We start from the raw sequence: 15993 nt of genomic DNA on the forward strand, positions 1-15993 counted from the left end.
AGTTTAAACAACCGTCTACAGACTTTTACAGACATTTTCATTATTCTTCTACAGACATTTCACAAAAACATGTGGCATCGCTGCTTCCCAGACTTAAAATTATTATTGCAGACATTTGAAAAAAGTACCTGGCATCTCTGGATGTATGTGTAACAGCGCCACTACAAATGCGGTGCTTAATACGAGAACCGAACAGAATGAATGAAACGGGCGAAAAAAATAACGTTCAAAGCAGTGGCGAAAAGTAGCCGAACGACCATTGTGTGATCTGCAGCTCCACTTAACAACAGAAACGAAGGTCGCCGTCGAGTAAAGGGACAGTTTTTCTTAATTTTTCAAGTTTTCCCAGTAAATTGAAGTTTAACAATTACGAACAGTGTTAACCGCGTATCCTGAGGATCACAATAGTGAAAAAAGTGAAATATATTACACTGTATTTACTGAGCAATCCGTGTTTGAAAATAGTGTACATTTTGCGTGATGAATCGAGGTAATAGACGGCGTAATTTTTCACTTGAACCGCACAGAAATTATCAAGCTTGCTTGGTTTCGCGTTGAGAATTTATTTTACTTTTTGATTATCTTTCTTTATTCTTTCGTTTCGTGTATCGTTGATTGTAAACACGTATCTAGGCATGGGAACGCCACAGAAAGATGACGATGGTAAGGCGGAACAAGGACGGGCTACGAAATCCGGACGAAAAGTGAAGCGTCCAGCTCACTTTGATGATTCGCCGGACTCGAAAAAAACTGGCGCCAGCTATGCAGCTTCTGTAGAGGATGTTAGATCTCCGAAGGTACAAAGTATTCCTGAGGCTGCAAAGAAGTCCGCACGGAAAACTATTCTCAAGAGTGTAGATGATGTACCCAGTAAAAATGGTGGATTGAAACCGGAAGAGGCCAAATCATCCGCTCGGAAGACACTGAAGAGCGTAGATGATACTCCAATCAAGAATGGTGAAGAGAAGCCTGTGCTGGCTAAACAATCTGCCCGAAAGACACTATTGATAGAAGGGCCGGAAGAAGTAAAAAAATCATCGCGTAAAACTATTCATGCTCATGCTAAGGATGAATCCCCGGAGCCGGAGGCATCAAAAAAATCAGCTAGGAAGGCACTTCTCAAGTCTGCAGTAAAGAATTCATCAATTGAACAAGAACTAAAAACACCAAAGAAAAAATCCGAACCGGACTCGCCGGCCTTGAAGAAAACTGTTAACAAGGTTGAGCATGAAATGGACCCATTGGACATTGGTGTTTCCCGTACTGGACGTAAAATAAAAGTACCAGCACACTTGAAGGAGTTTGAGGATGTTGTGGTCGCTAGTCCAAAAAAGGAAGCACCAGAAAAGTTTTCCTCACGTAAGTCGATGGCTCCATCTAGGAAAATCGATTCCGAAGCCGATGACACTCCCAAAACTCCTGCTAGAGGACGATCGTTGGCTGCGCCGCGCAAAGATTCTGATAATGATCCCGAAAAGGAAAAATCTCCAACAGTCGCTCCACGGAAGTCAACTCCAACTATTGTACAGGAAGCAGAGGAAAAATGTATCCCCAAGACACCTGGAAGAGGGAGACCGCAAGTTGCGTCACGTAAAGATGAATCGGCTCCGTCTGTCAGGACAAATGCTTTGGAGGTCGAAGAAAAAGTCACTACGAAGACTCCTGGTAGAGGGAGATCATTGGCTTTATCGCGCAAAGATCGTGATGCTGACCCAGAAGAGGAACGGGTTGCTACAAAAACGCCGTCCCGGCGCGGAATAAGCACAACAGTTGCATTAAAATCAGAAGATCTGATTGATCCATTGGCCAATGTTGCTAAAACAGAAGACCTTCCGTCTAAAACTCCATCTAAGAAAACTGCGCTTTCCACTGCAACACGTGATGCTTCGCCGAAATCGGTTAAAGAACTAATTAAAAACAAGCGAGGAAAATCTTTGGCACCAGAAGAGTCTAAATCGTCACCGAGCGAAGAGAAATTGTCTACGAAAACGCCTTCCAAAAGAGGGAAATCCCTGGCACCAATTCGAAATTCTCCGGATCTGGTACCTAAAACACCTAAGCTTGCTAAAGTTGTTGAAGACTCAATGGAGCCAATATCTCGTTCGGGACGGAAAATTAAACCGAAAAAGTTTTACGGCGAATTTGAAGAGGAGGATCCGCTGCCATTCATTCCCAAAGTGTGTTCTCCGGTTAAACCGGCGGCATTAAAACCTTCCTCTGTGGAGAAAAAAGAATCCCCTCAAAAGAAGGTATCTCCGGTTAAACGTGTAACTTCGTCGGTTCAAGAGCCATTGAAATCTGATGCTTCCCCTCCGAAGAAAACTAAGTTGAATCCCCAACCTAATACAAGTACAAAGGTCAGCAAAATATCACCCAACACCGAGGAACGTCAAATCACAATTCGTGGCGCAAACGATCATCACCATGGCATAAAAGATGTCGCGGTAGTCATCGAGCAAGACCCGTTGGCTGTTAGCTCTGAAGAATCCCTTGTGACATCGTCTGTAGAATCTACCTCCGCAAACATTTCAGTGAAAGACAACAACGACGATGTGTCAACAGTTGCCACTCCGGAACAGAAAGAGCAAAAGTCAAAACGAGGTCGTAAAACACTGCCAGCACCAACTGTGATGGTCGAGGAACAACTTCCAAAGGCACCGAAAACCCCAACGTCTCGTCGAATGACTGTTATTGCGGTTGCACCGGTTCAAACGGAAGACGTTGGAAGCAGTCGTTCCGGTAGAAAGATCAAGCCGAAAAAGTTTTTCGGTGAGGAGGAGGTTGCCAGTATTCCCGTTCTTAAAACTGACGAAGGTCGGGGAAAACGAAAGACCCTAGCGTTGGAAAGTACTGTAGTTGAAAAGCCGAAGAACGAGCCAGCATCGGAAGAAAGGATTGAAGAGAATAAGAAAACAGCTCAAGAGATTTCATCTCGAGAAGAGGTTTTCTCTACGGTCAGCGCTGTCGAGGCTTCGGTTGCAATAGAGAGTCAGAAAAACACTGGAAATGAGAAGGCTGTCGTTTCGACGGAGCAGGCGGAAGAGAAATCCGCTTCCAAAACTGAGGAATCCGTTAATGGGTGAGTTTTTCCTAGTTGTTAATGCGCATTGTATTCTTCCAGCACGGTACGGCGTCTTCCACTTTGAATGGGCGTGTGCACGACAATGTTGCAGCAATATACGACCAAAATTTACGTTTTAATCTTTTATGCTAAATGGGGCTATACAGGTGAAGACGATGAGACACACACACACACATACCCGTATTTGAATTCGATTACATATTTCTTTTAACCTTCTTTTATTCGAACTGCTTTTCATATTTTTTGAAAAATCGCACCACTCTTAATGTATTATTTTGACAAATCTGAATTAAAATCATTTGTCTGCAAAAATTATCTATTGGCGTTTTGATTTCAATTTGGCAATGTCCTTCTTATGTGCCTTGATTCAATGTAAACTCTCCCGTGGATTTCCAAATTTCTTTTCCATCTGCTCATACCAGTGTTGACTGAGTGGCAATTTGTTTTATTTCTGTAGTTTTCTTTTTGTGTCTCAATCGTCTGATATCCTTTGTACTATTCTAACCATTTTTTGTGTTTCGAGCTGTTAAAAATTATGGACGTCTTATCACAGTTTTGCAATCAGTTAAAATTGCAAAAAAAGTACGCAGGTTTCAATTTCTTCGGTAATAAATGAAATATAACCTTGGTACTACAATGTTAAATAATCTAGTCTCGAAACATTACTCATTCGACAACATTCACAGCTGATTCAATAATGTTCAAATTAATCGGAAAAAGCTCATTTAGCATAACCATAGCGGGAGTCAAACGCTCATTTGAAATAACCCAACCATATCAAAAATTTAGATATTCATTAGATGTAATACTCATTTAGCAATGTTTTTTCACTTGCACTGCCGCTATATACATCTCCTATGTGCTATGGGGCGTTCTATACGCATGGGACAATTATGTGCAGAGCGACAGCGTAGGTCATTTGCCAAAATGGTAATCAGAAGATCGAATGTAGTAACAGGTCAAAAGTAACAGGATATCAAATACAATACAATGTTAAATTTCAAGTCCTTAGATTTGATCAATTATAGCCTGGATGCGGCAACTCTCCATAAAATTAAGCTGCATCGCCCGTAGCGCTTGTTGGAGGTATGTAACAATTAGTATCCTACTAAAGTGAAGCCGGAAAATGAACCGGACTACTAACTAGAACTATCCAGATTTCCGGTTAGACTTACTCGGATGTAGAAAAAATAAGTTAGGCGGCATAGCGACATAGCGGGGGCCTATTGACCGAAGGGACGGCGAGCGATATCTCATCCAGCTAAATTGCGGTTGATTATATGGGAGCACGTCATTTGGCATAAGTTCGTTTGGCATAAGATCATTTGGCATAACTGCAGCTGACACATGCTTTCGTTTGACATAATGTTCATTTGGCATAAAGGTCATTTGGCACAATGGTCGTTTGGCATAACTTGAAATATACATTAAATTCTGTTATTAGGCGTTGAGGCCTAATGTGGCTATGCCACATCGCTTTAACTTTGATGCTGTCCGACATCGCTCCGCTCCATCTGACTTAAACTAGTTGATAGACCCTATGTTTGAGTAATTCGGGCAAACAAGTGGATCACAGCGATCACGCCTAAGGCGGGTCGGCGGCCACCAAACCCGGATGGTCTTGCTTATGCGACAAAGCCAAGGGCTATGCTTGAAAGAAGAATCAATCCTTATGTTTAAGTAAACCGAGCAAACGAGCTGTTCAACAGTTTGCTTGCGAACTTATTTGGCATGAAGGTTCAAATAACTGTTCATGTTTGAAAGAAGGAGTCAACTCTTAAGTTTTGGTAAACCCGGCAAACGAGTGGATCACCAGTCTACTTACGATGGCTATTTGATATACAAATTTAATGTATTTATGTATTTGAAAAATATATGTATATATTTGCCAGAAACGTAACGGTTGATTCCTTCTTTCAGACATGAGAAATCCTATGAATTTGTATACCAAATAGTCAACGCAAGTAAACTAGTGATCCACTCGTTCGCCCGGTTTACTCAAGCGGTTCCTATTGTAACAGACTTCGCAGCATACAGTCACAAACAAACAGAAGTAACAGCTTGAACAAAATTCTAAAAAAAAAAGTGTTGCCCACGGTATACTGGCGATACAGATTCTATACATCGAATCAATTAAATTATTAGCATCCTATTATGTGTTCATTCACCGATCGGAATCGTGTGGTAACATATTAAATGGTTTTGAACAACTCCTACCTTGGGCACTTCGACAAGAATGCATTTTACATTTCCGGCCCATTTTGTTTAAAATGGCGGGAACGTTTTCGGGTGCGTGCATTTTGCTCTATGTAAAAATCTTCACCAGCGCCACCCTTGGCGACATGGCGCATTTTTTATAATTTAAATCGTCCGTTTTTTCCTCGGGTGATGAAAATTCATCTCGTGTTACATATATTTGTCTGTGATACAGGGCTGGTGCAACTGACAATGTAAATCTTACCTAAGTGGGGCTCGAACGCACGACGAATAATTTATGAGACCAAAAATCTTACTCTCTGTATCGCCACATCAGCGCGTCAGTGTCGCGAAAAGTCAAGATCATTCTGTCCAACAATTCTTTGAGAAAAAAAAATTGTGCAAATCAATATAAATAAATGATAAATAAACCTCGCATTATTTACACAGACGTGACATCTGACTGAATCATCAAAGTGTATCCGATTAGCAGTATCTTATAAATTTGTTAATTATTTCACGGATATGAATTGCGTAATGTATTTTTGGTTGTCAGCACAGTTTCATTTCATTCCGAATATCACATTGAATCTTAACAAAAGAGTAACAAGGTTGTAGTTTTCTTGTATCCAATTTCCGCCCCTATGAGACTGGTTTCTAGCAATTGTACACAATAGCTCACGTAGAAATTTCCAGACCAAAGTACAGAGTGGCATTCAAAAGCACACAAGAAACTGTTCTCGAATCCATGAATAATAGTCTGAGTTTCTTGAAATTGTTTACGTATACATATTAAGATCATGCAGAAAATTAATCTCTATAAACTATACCATGAACTATTTCACGAGCTCGACTGGTGAATCGTGACTAGGATACTAGGAATCATGAAGCGGTTAAAAAAACCCATGAATAATAAATACACTGAGTTCCGTGAAATTGTTTACGTGCAAAGATTAAGATCAGGCACAAAACCGCAAATTTCATTAACTATATTTTGAAAGTGGAAGAGTTTTTTGAATTCGTGGAGTATTTCACGCGCACGGATAGTGAATTGTAACTTATATGCTCGGATTCATAACCAGTTCACGAAGCAAGAATGGATCCATAAATATTATTCCGAGTTTCATGTAATGGGTTTCGAGAAAAAATCAAGACTATTTTAATTTTGTGATCTAATTCACAACCACTAATACCAAATAGTGATCAAGATGTGATAAATCATGAATCGATTGACGTCGTATATTTGGATCATAGACAATGTTTCTAGGTTTGTGAATAAAATTATGAGTCAACAATTTTCTAAAACGCGAATCATCGACGTGGGAAAAATGCAACGACGGCGCGCCGCCGATCTACCGTTGGGCGTCGGCTTATGTTAAAAATTACCAGCGGCGGAACACATGTCTACTCCTGAGTCGATTCCTAGTCCTACCAGGAGTGTCTGCTCCAAATTTGAACAAATTAGACAAGTCTAACTACAACCGGACTAATTCGCAGTTTTTTATTAAAATTTTCGACAGTTTACAAGGAGACAGCGAACTAACTTGCATTTTCATTGCCAGGTGGGTATACAGTCCCATCGGTTTATCACTGCAAGATTAAAAAAAAATATTTTTTTTGCCTAAAACGTTGTCGAAGTTTGCAAATCTATTTTATCTCTTCCCCCATTGGGCACACTTTTCAGCATCCCAATGCAAAAATCTTAATGACCTTCTACGCACTTGCCACACCGTGCCTTATTGCTACAATGACCTATTTGCTCATATGTAGTGCAATGCACAACGTATGGTACAAATAGCTGGCAGACAAACTTTGTCGAACAAGACGTAATTATGCGATGCAGTCCCACCAAAGGTCACACAATACGATTTTGAATGATGATTCAATTTTGTCCCAACCTGTTCAAAATCATTGGAATTGCTTGAAATAGCTGACCCCGTGCTTTAGAAGATCCGCTTATAACAAACTTGAATTGATGATCACACCGCCGATCTTAACTTTGTAGGCTAGCATGTAGACGGGATAGTCCTTTATACTATTTTGGCGACAGTAATGTCATTTGCTTGTTTTGGACAGGCTACCACCATTCTGAGCTTATCTCGGCGAACTTTCGAGATATATATCAAAAGAAAACCAGATATGGTTCGACTGAGATCAATGTGTACGATTGTTTACGAAAAGTCGAAGTTTTCTATGACGAATCTTGTTCGACATTCATATTTTTACCGTCAGCTGGGTTCTTTTTCAGGAGAGTTCATCGATACATAGGCTTAGAGCCCTACGGAAATTGATAACCTTAAGAATACGAAGGAAGATACAGAAATTATGGGTGATTTAAGAAATTGAAAGATGAGCCAGGGGAATTGAACGCGTGATAGTATGCGTTGGAAAAATGCATTCAACTTTGTCACCGGTTTATCCATATAAAGCATATATCAAACTCTAAAAGAAGAAAATCGCTTTATTAAATTATCACGATTCAAATCATGCAAAATACAGTGGTGGAAAATATAATAGGTGTGAATGAATTATTTCGGAAAAAAACAATATTTTTATAAGAATGAGTGATATTTTTTTGATTCATTGTAACTCAGATTTATTAGTAATACATGTCTTAATATTTAGTGGGAAACTGAAATATTTTTAAAAGTAATACATGGATATAAATGTAAATTTAAATTTCACAGGTGGAAAAAATAATAGGTTTAAATAAAAAATTCACTGGAAAAGATGATTAAATTGTATCAAATGGGGGAATTAATACCTAATCAAGTCTCGTAGCTCGGTATTTAGTCGGAAATCCATTACTTTTCAGCACAGATTCGCAACGCCTTTCCATAGAATCGACAAGCTTCCGACACGTTTCAACCGGAATTGCATACCAAGCTTCTTGAATCGCTCTCCACAATTCATCTTTGTTTTTATGTTTTTTATTCGCTATTTTGTTCTTGACCTCGTGCCAAAGGTTTTCAATTGGGTTGAGGTCCGGCGATTGAGCTGGCCAATCCAAAACATTATTTTTTTTGTCTATGAACCACTGCTTCACCTTTTTTGATGTGTGTTTTGGATCGTTATCTTGTTGAAATGTCCACTTCAATGGCATATCTTCCTCTGCATAGAGTAACATTACTTCCTCCAAGATACCAATATACTCTATTTGGGTCATTATTGACTTTATCCAGAAAAGTGGTCCAACGCCATACCACGAAAAACATCCCCATACCATAATGCACCCTCCGCCGTGCTTGACAGTTTTAACTGTGTGTTGTGGAGAGAATTCGCAGTTTCTGGGACGCCTAACGTAATGTTTGCTATCTGCTCCGAACAAATTTTCCTTGGATTCATCACTCCACAAAACGTTTTTTAAAAAACCGGCCCCCAGCTGTTTAAGATTCTTCAGATGTTTTTTGGCAAAAAGGAGTCTTTTCTTGCGATTCTTCTCTGACACAAATGGAGTTTTTCTGACAGCACGAGCACGGAGTTTAGAATCAATTAAACGATTTCGGATTGTTCTAGTTGTCACATTCAGTTGCAGTTCTTTTTTAATTGCTGTAGACGTCACAAAAGGATCCTTTTTCACTATTTTCAAAATTTGACGGTCATCCCTAGCGTTAGTTTTCCGTTTTCTTCCTCGAGATTCTAGAGCTTTCCGGTATTTTGAGGCATTTGTAACCATATTCTGTGAGCACCCGATAGTTTCTGAGATTTCTTTAAAAGTTTTACCTTCATTACGAAGTTTTTTTTTATCAGTCGTCGCTCAACGGAGGTGCAATGCTCACCTCTCGGCCCATAGTCTGGATTAAAACAGAACAGAAACATGAAATAGCAAACAATCACGAATAAAAATAACAACTTACAACTTTCGCGGATAAAACTCTATAAATCAAAGAATAAACTTGACAAGAAATGGTCTGAAACTGCGATATTTACTTTACACCTATTATTATTTCCGCTTAAATATTGAACAGCAAACGTTTATTTTCACTCTGAGCTAAACTATTCACCATTTTGACAGCCAGCTATATTTAATCCATTGACTATTACGCGTGTAATCTCAAACCTAGATGGCGCTCGAATATATTCATTGTCAAGTAAAATAAAATGCATATACCACACTATGGTATGGTCACACCTATTATATTTTCCACCACTGTAGTTGGTGAAAAAACAATTGACAAGGCGTAATGGTGCTTTCGAAAAAGAGGCTGTGATTTTTCGTCACACCACCACACTGTCCCGAGGCACGCAACACAACTGCGTAGTGAAAAAACCACAGCCACTTTTTTAAAAGGAACCTTCCCGCCCGGTCAATAGTTTTTCCACCAACTTTTTTGTATAATTTTAATCCTGATAATCTAATAAATCGACTTTATAAGGATAAATCGGCGGCAAAGCTGTACAAAATTTTTCCTACACATACTACCAGCAAATCTATTCTCGTCATTCTTTCAAAACGTGCTAAGTAATAACTCACCACCTTTGTCTGGATCGTACTTGAGTAGTTTGCCAATGTTCACTCTGAATTTGCCTGCAACATCATTCACCGAACATCAGGTACATATTAATCTTCGGGGGATTGACAGTTTCAAGGGCCCGGGGTCCGACGGGCTACAACCATCGTTCATCAAGAATTGCTCTTCATCTACCGCTACCAGCATCTCTATTATTCAATCGCTCTCTTGCTGAAAATGTTTTCTCCACGAAGTGAAAGGAAGCTTTGATAACTCCAATCCACAAAACAGGCAACGTACATGATGTCACCAATTATAGAGGAATTTAAATCTTAAGCTGCCTCCCTAAAATCTTCGAGAGTATGTTGTTAGATGTTATCTACCCCGCGTTAAAACACATCATTACTTTGGACCAGCATGGTTTTGTAAAAAAGCGCTCGACAACTACAAATCTGATGAGCTACATGTCATCGCTGATTGATAAATTGAAAAAACGACAACAGATCGATGCGGTGTACATCGACTTCTCGAAAGCTTTCGACCGTGTTTCTCATCAGCTTGCTGTGGAAAAGCTAAGGCGGACTGGACTGCCGGACTGGCTGACTAATTGGATCTCCTCGTACCTTGCGAAACGTAGCGCCCAATTTATATTCACAATTTCTAACAGTCATCTGTGAACAAATTTTGTACACCTACAATGAAAACCTAGATGTTTCTCATTGAGGGATTGCTAAACAGCTTGAAGTCGTGTGACTAATAACTTTCAAGGAGCATTTGACCAACAAAAATATCGAAGGTTTCGGTCCATAAAACCATGAAACGTTGCGGAATACAAGGTGCATAAGCTTTAAAATCGAGTGAGTGTGATCTCGCTTTAGAGGCAAGGTACGACCACTGCCGCCAATGCGATATCATGTGTACTTCCTAGGATGTCATCATAGCCCAATGATAGCAGAAGGGTTTGTGTATTAGCCTGGAGTCTCAAGGGTTGCTGGTTCGAAACATGAAGGTGTAGACTTATCTCAAGGAATTCGGGAATCTCTTATCTTATCATTCGTCAGCAATGTAGAGCAATCAAGTCCAAACATCGTTGTACATGAAAAATGTTTTAACCTTACGAGGAATTTCAGTCATATCGCGCTAATGGGTAAGTTTCGTAAAATAGGACAGTGGTAAGGCGACGTAGATTGTTACCAAAACGAAGAGGTTGACGAATAAATTGGACGTTAAGGTTAAGCAACAGAGTGAATGTTCAATCTGTAAAAACCTGTAAAATTAAATCGAAAAGGTCCACGTGAATATTATGGGATGGTGCTATGGGTAGCAGATTTTTCCACAGAGGAAGAGGAAAATGTAAAATATATATTTTCTATCAATTTGATTGTGAACGTTCCCAATAACCTAGCAACATAACGATTTCAAATGCGGCTCTACTCGGTATTATAATTGATTACATTTTCATTACAGCCACCTTCAGGAAGATAAAAACAGCCTCGAAAGACCGCGTCAGCTAGATAATGCGCAGTATCAGGAAGATGACGAACAGCCGGATCCATTGGAATATGATTTAATGCAGTTGGAAAGTGATGATTCCCCGTTGAATGGAAATTTTCAAGGGATTCGTATCGAGCAAACATCTCCAGCACATCATCTGATGGAGAAAGCCCCTCCAAACGATCTTGCGCCGTTAGCTGAGGAACCAGCTGTGATGGAAGGGTTAATTGAGGAGCCACCTGTGATGGATAGGATAGCCGAAAAGCCAGCAGTGGCGGAAGAATCAGCTGTTATGGGTGAATTAGCTGAAGAGCCAGTTGTGGATGAACCAGCTGTGGCGATAGAGTCGGCTATGGAAGAGCCGATGACGACTGATGGCCAGGCTATGGCAGCTGTGGTGGAAGAGCTGTCTGTGGCGGACGAGTCAGCTGAGACGGAAGCGTCAGCTGAGATGGTAGAGCCAGCTGCGGTGGAAGAGCCAGCTGTAGCGGAACAAACCACTGTGGCGGAAGGACTGGCTGAAGAGCCAGCTGTTGTTGATGAGCTAATGGTAGACGAAAACATTAATAAGGAACGAGAATCCCAATCAATCAATGAAACATTGCACATGGAATTTGAGACCGATTCTGTAGTTCCAGAAGAATTATTGGCATCTTCTGAACCAATCCAGGAAGAGAGTGGAGAGAAGACGGTTGTATTGGAAGAAATAATGCCTATCGAAGAAGACCAACGCATACAGGAAGAAACACAAGCGCTTGAAACATTAAATGAAATTGCGCATGTAGAAGATGAGATTCAACAGGTTTCCGAGCCTGCAGTAGTTGAAGTCGAGCCACCGGTAGAAGTGCTTGATGCTGATTTGACGCTTGACTCAGAAGTACATACAATCAACAGATCGGAACAAGAAGAAATCAATAATCCAGAAATTTCAACTAATAGTAGTTTATCTGAAGCTTTGATTGTTGAAGATGAAGCTTTGGCACCACAAACATTAGTAGTTGAGGAGGAAAGTGCGGTACCAAACGAAAGTAAAGAACAGTTTGAAGGTTTGGAATTTTTGGAGGAATCTACTGAACAAATACTACCGAAAGACCCAGTGCATGAAGAGAACGACGTACAACCCGACGAAGAAGTCTCTGAAGAAAATCAAGGTATCGCAAATGAGCCAAGCGAAATGTTAAATAAATCTGACTTGGAAGACGATCTAGACAGTACCAAACCTCCGAACATGGATGATTTCGGGTTCGATGAAGAACAAGAGCAATCTGTCGACGCCCCTGAGCCTACCACTGATTCATTTGCCGAAAACGACCGGGATAATGAGTCCGTCATGGTTATTCCAGATGCACCAATAGAACGTAAACTTGATACATCAGCACCAGCCACACCGAAAACTCCCGATTCCAAATCCAACAACACAGATGAAAACTTTTCTCCGGACAAACCAGATGCTCAACAACAGGCAGGTGTCCCACAGGTTATTGAGATTTTCGACAGCCCAATCGCTACAACTTTCAAGTTGGAGGTCAGTGAAACAACCGGCGGAAGCGCTACTAGTACACCATTGGAAGCATCTGCCAAATTGACGGATAGAGAACGTCTCATTCAAAACAGCCGGAAACGCTCATTGTCTGCCAGCGATGCCGAAGTCTGCAAAAAGAATGTCACATTCCACAGTCCTGCCAATAGTACTATTCTAGTAGACACGATCGATGAACGGTTGAAGAAGAATGTCAAAAACGAAAGTGCAAAAAGTGAGTACCACCTAATTGATTGAAGTTTTGTTAGTTTGAAAACGTTTTCCGTTCTAGAACCAGGTATCAATTCACGAAAACGCTCGTTGTCAGAACACAAGGAACTCGGTGAAGTTTTTGGCGATGGTGTTAAACCTGCAAAAATCACTAAATTGCCAAACTTCAAAAACATTCATCAGCAACATTTCAAACGGATGGAATCTATCGAAGAATTCCACAACCGCAAGGTTCAGCGAGCGAAGATTCTAGTTAATAGTGGATCTAAAAGCCCTGCAGCAGCGTCCATCACAAAAATTGGTAATCAACCTCCGAAATGTATTAATTGTATCCATCTAATAAAATTGTATTCTTCCACAGATCCACAAAAGTCTGATTTGGCTATGTCCAATAATCTTCTGCGTAAGTCCCCATACAAAACTGGCAATGGAACAACCTCCCATGTGCAGCAGCCATCATCCGGATCGAAGTCCCTCATCACTAGACCGATGGCCAGTGGCATAAAGCCCCTCTCCGATGCCGATCGTTTGGCGAAGCGGCAAAAGCAATTCCAGGCGGCTTTCAAACCGAAAATTGCTACCCCAGGTGATAGCAGTGGTACCCCTGGCAGGAATACTCCGGACGGTACCCGTCGGGTGGTCGAGCAGAGCCGACACAAACAAAGCCAGATCCTCAAGGGTGTACGGACGAACAAACGGTTTGAGCTGTTGATGAAATTTCGAGATGCGCAGGAATAAATTTTTCGGCGATTCGATCGAGGGTGGCGTGCGTGCAATCACAGCTCGAACGTTTATTGGCCGATTGCGTTGATTGATGGACCGTTTTAAAGAGTAACTTCAAACCGCCTTTTATTTAGTGGGTTTTCCCACTCAAACAGTGGTTCTTTTTCATAATTATTAGTGTTATCTTTTTAGTGTCACACATTAATATGCTTTACTAACCAATATATATTAAAAATGCACGAACATGAAGGAATCATGGCATATCGTGTACCCTCAATTGCATCTGTTTTATTGAACTAAACTCCAGTACATTCAAACAGGAGGAATATATGCAGTAGCTGTAGTAAGAGTAACTAGGTTAAGTTTTTTTTCGATCAGATGACAGGTTAAACTGGGAGGCAGATGGAGAAATGATAAACATTGATTGTTGTTAGTCAGTAAAATCTACATTGGCAATTTTTTTTGTCGTGCACTTGTATGTCAAGAATCAACCTACAATGCATTACTGTCAATAAACGAAAATTTAAAAACTTAGACATAGCTGTTTTATCGAATTAATTTATTTTCGAATTTCCTTGAAGTCAGTTTTTATACTGTAGCGGAAGGATTTGCTGAAGAGGCAGCTGTTGAAGAGCTAACGGTCGACGAAATCATTAACATGGAACGAGAACCCTAACCAAAAAAGAAAATAAATAGGGGTTGGGCGTAGCGTAGTTGGTAAATCGATTGCCTTGTACGCAGCGCACCTGAGTTCGAGTCCCGACCCCGCACATAGGGTTGGAAATTTTTCATAAGAGATTTTTCTAACCCGAAGAGGCGAATGACCTTAAGGTTAAAACCTCTATAATCGAAATAAAAGAAAAAAGAAAAATTACATATGAAGGTGAGATTGATTCTGTATTTCCACAAAAATGGCATACTCTGAGGCAATCCAGGAAGATAGTGGAGAGAAGACGGACGTTTTGGAAGAATTAATTATGCGGAGAGCCGGATTCAACAACCAAGGTACGATTTTGACACGACCCAACGGTGTTTGAGCTTTACACCCGACTGAAACGAGAAACAGCAAAAGTTGGATTGGTGGTGAACGCGTCTAAAACAAAGTACATGCTAATAGGAAAGACCGAAGGGAAAGCTCTCGCCTAGGAAGCAGTGTTACGATCGACGGGGATGTATTCTAGGTAGTGTAGGAATAATTATATATATTTATATGTCTCGGATCTCTGCTAACGGCTGATAATAATAACAATCGAGAAATCCGAAGACGAATCATTAATGAATGTCGTGCCTACTATGGACTCCAAAATAAATGGCACTAAATATGCCATGTACAGAACGCTGATAAGATCGGTGCACAGAGGAGTAACTAGAACAAATTCCTGGCCAATAACCAACATATTTTTTTCGATTTTTTTATTTCGTTATATTTTTTTACATACTCAGAAGCCTACTGCTTTATGAAGCCTGATGAATATGTCGAAAGTTGTTAAAGAATTTTTGCATTGATGCAAAATGGTGATATTTTAAACTGTTTATTAATTTTCATTATATATCCAGCAATATCGCTTTCTAGCGATGATGAATTTATTAAATAAAACAATATTATTACATACGTAGTTGAACATAACCATTTGTATATCTTCAGCCTAAAACTAACTGAAAATAGTAGTGATGCTGTACATTGCACCAACTCCGAAAAATACGTTTTTTAAACATTTTATTCCAAACTTGAATGATAAAAAAGTTATATTAAACGGCAAGATCCGGCAAAGTTGCTGAAGCAGTCTTACAAAACAAGATTCTAGCTATCCAAAAAACAATAACTCTTCCGGACTTGTCCGATCCACAAATTCCAAGCGATTTGAAAATTTTGATTTTTTTCCTAATTTGTGGTACACCGTAATGCTGTAGGGCCAAATACTACGTTTGGAAAAATGTATCTCTACGAATACATGCACAGTAGAGCCAACGACTAGTTAGTGTGGCCAAGAGGCCATGACGTATCCAAACGAACATGAAATTTGACGTATTCACAATAGAAATACGTCAGATTTCTGCTCGTTTGGATACGTCAAACGCGTTTTGGCCGCACTCTAACTAGAGTGCTCTAATGCACAGACGTCCCTTCCCCTCCTTTTCCACTGATCATTTGTTTATGCAACTAGAAAAAGAAATGTATTCACAAAGATCTCCTCGAGATTACTAGTATTCGAAAGGATATAGAAAATTGACTTCGGCACTGATAGGTGGATAGATGCCAAATTGTTCCAAAAACAAGTTATTGTCTATTTTTCGTT

At 40.1% G+C, this 15993-nt stretch overlaps 1 protein-coding gene across 2 annotated transcripts; it reads left to right on the top strand.

The window, feature by feature from the left end:
* Window positions 1-253: 253 nt before the first annotated feature.
* LOC131677568 (titin-like) lies at window positions 254-14230 on the top strand. Of its 2 annotated transcripts, XM_058957454.1 has the most exons (5): window positions 254-490; window positions 634-3079; window positions 11197-12977; window positions 13035-13274; window positions 13335-14230. In XM_058957454.1, the coding sequence occupies exons 1-5, from the start codon at window positions 481-483 to the stop codon at window positions 13709-13711; spliced, it is 4854 nt and encodes a 1617-aa protein (XP_058813437.1). In that variant the 5' UTR covers window positions 254-480; the 3' UTR covers window positions 13712-14230. The 2 variants fall into 2 exon arrangements, with proteins under 2 accessions (XP_058813437.1, XP_058813436.1); XM_058957453.1 differs by having other exon boundaries at window positions 13035-14230.
* The last annotated feature ends 1763 nt before the right edge of the window (window positions 14231-15993 follow it).

Source organism: Topomyia yanbarensis, chromosome 1 (assembly GCF_030247195.1).
Source record: "Topomyia yanbarensis strain Yona2022 chromosome 1, ASM3024719v1, whole genome shotgun sequence".
Classification (NCBI taxonomy): Eukaryota; Metazoa; Arthropoda; class Insecta; order Diptera; family Culicidae; genus Topomyia; species Topomyia yanbarensis.

Excerpts from the sequence above, each read along its gene's own strand:
- LOC131677568 (XM_058957453.1), top strand. Across the intron at positions 3,080-11,196 it reads ACTGAGGAATCCGTTAATGG|CCACCTTCAGGAAGATAAAA; the intron begins GTGAGTTTTTCC and ends TTTTCATTACAG. Across the intron at positions 12,978-13,034 it reads CAAAAACGAAAGTGCAAAAA|AACCAGGTATCAATTCACGA; the intron begins GTGAGTACCACC and ends TTTCCGTTCTAG.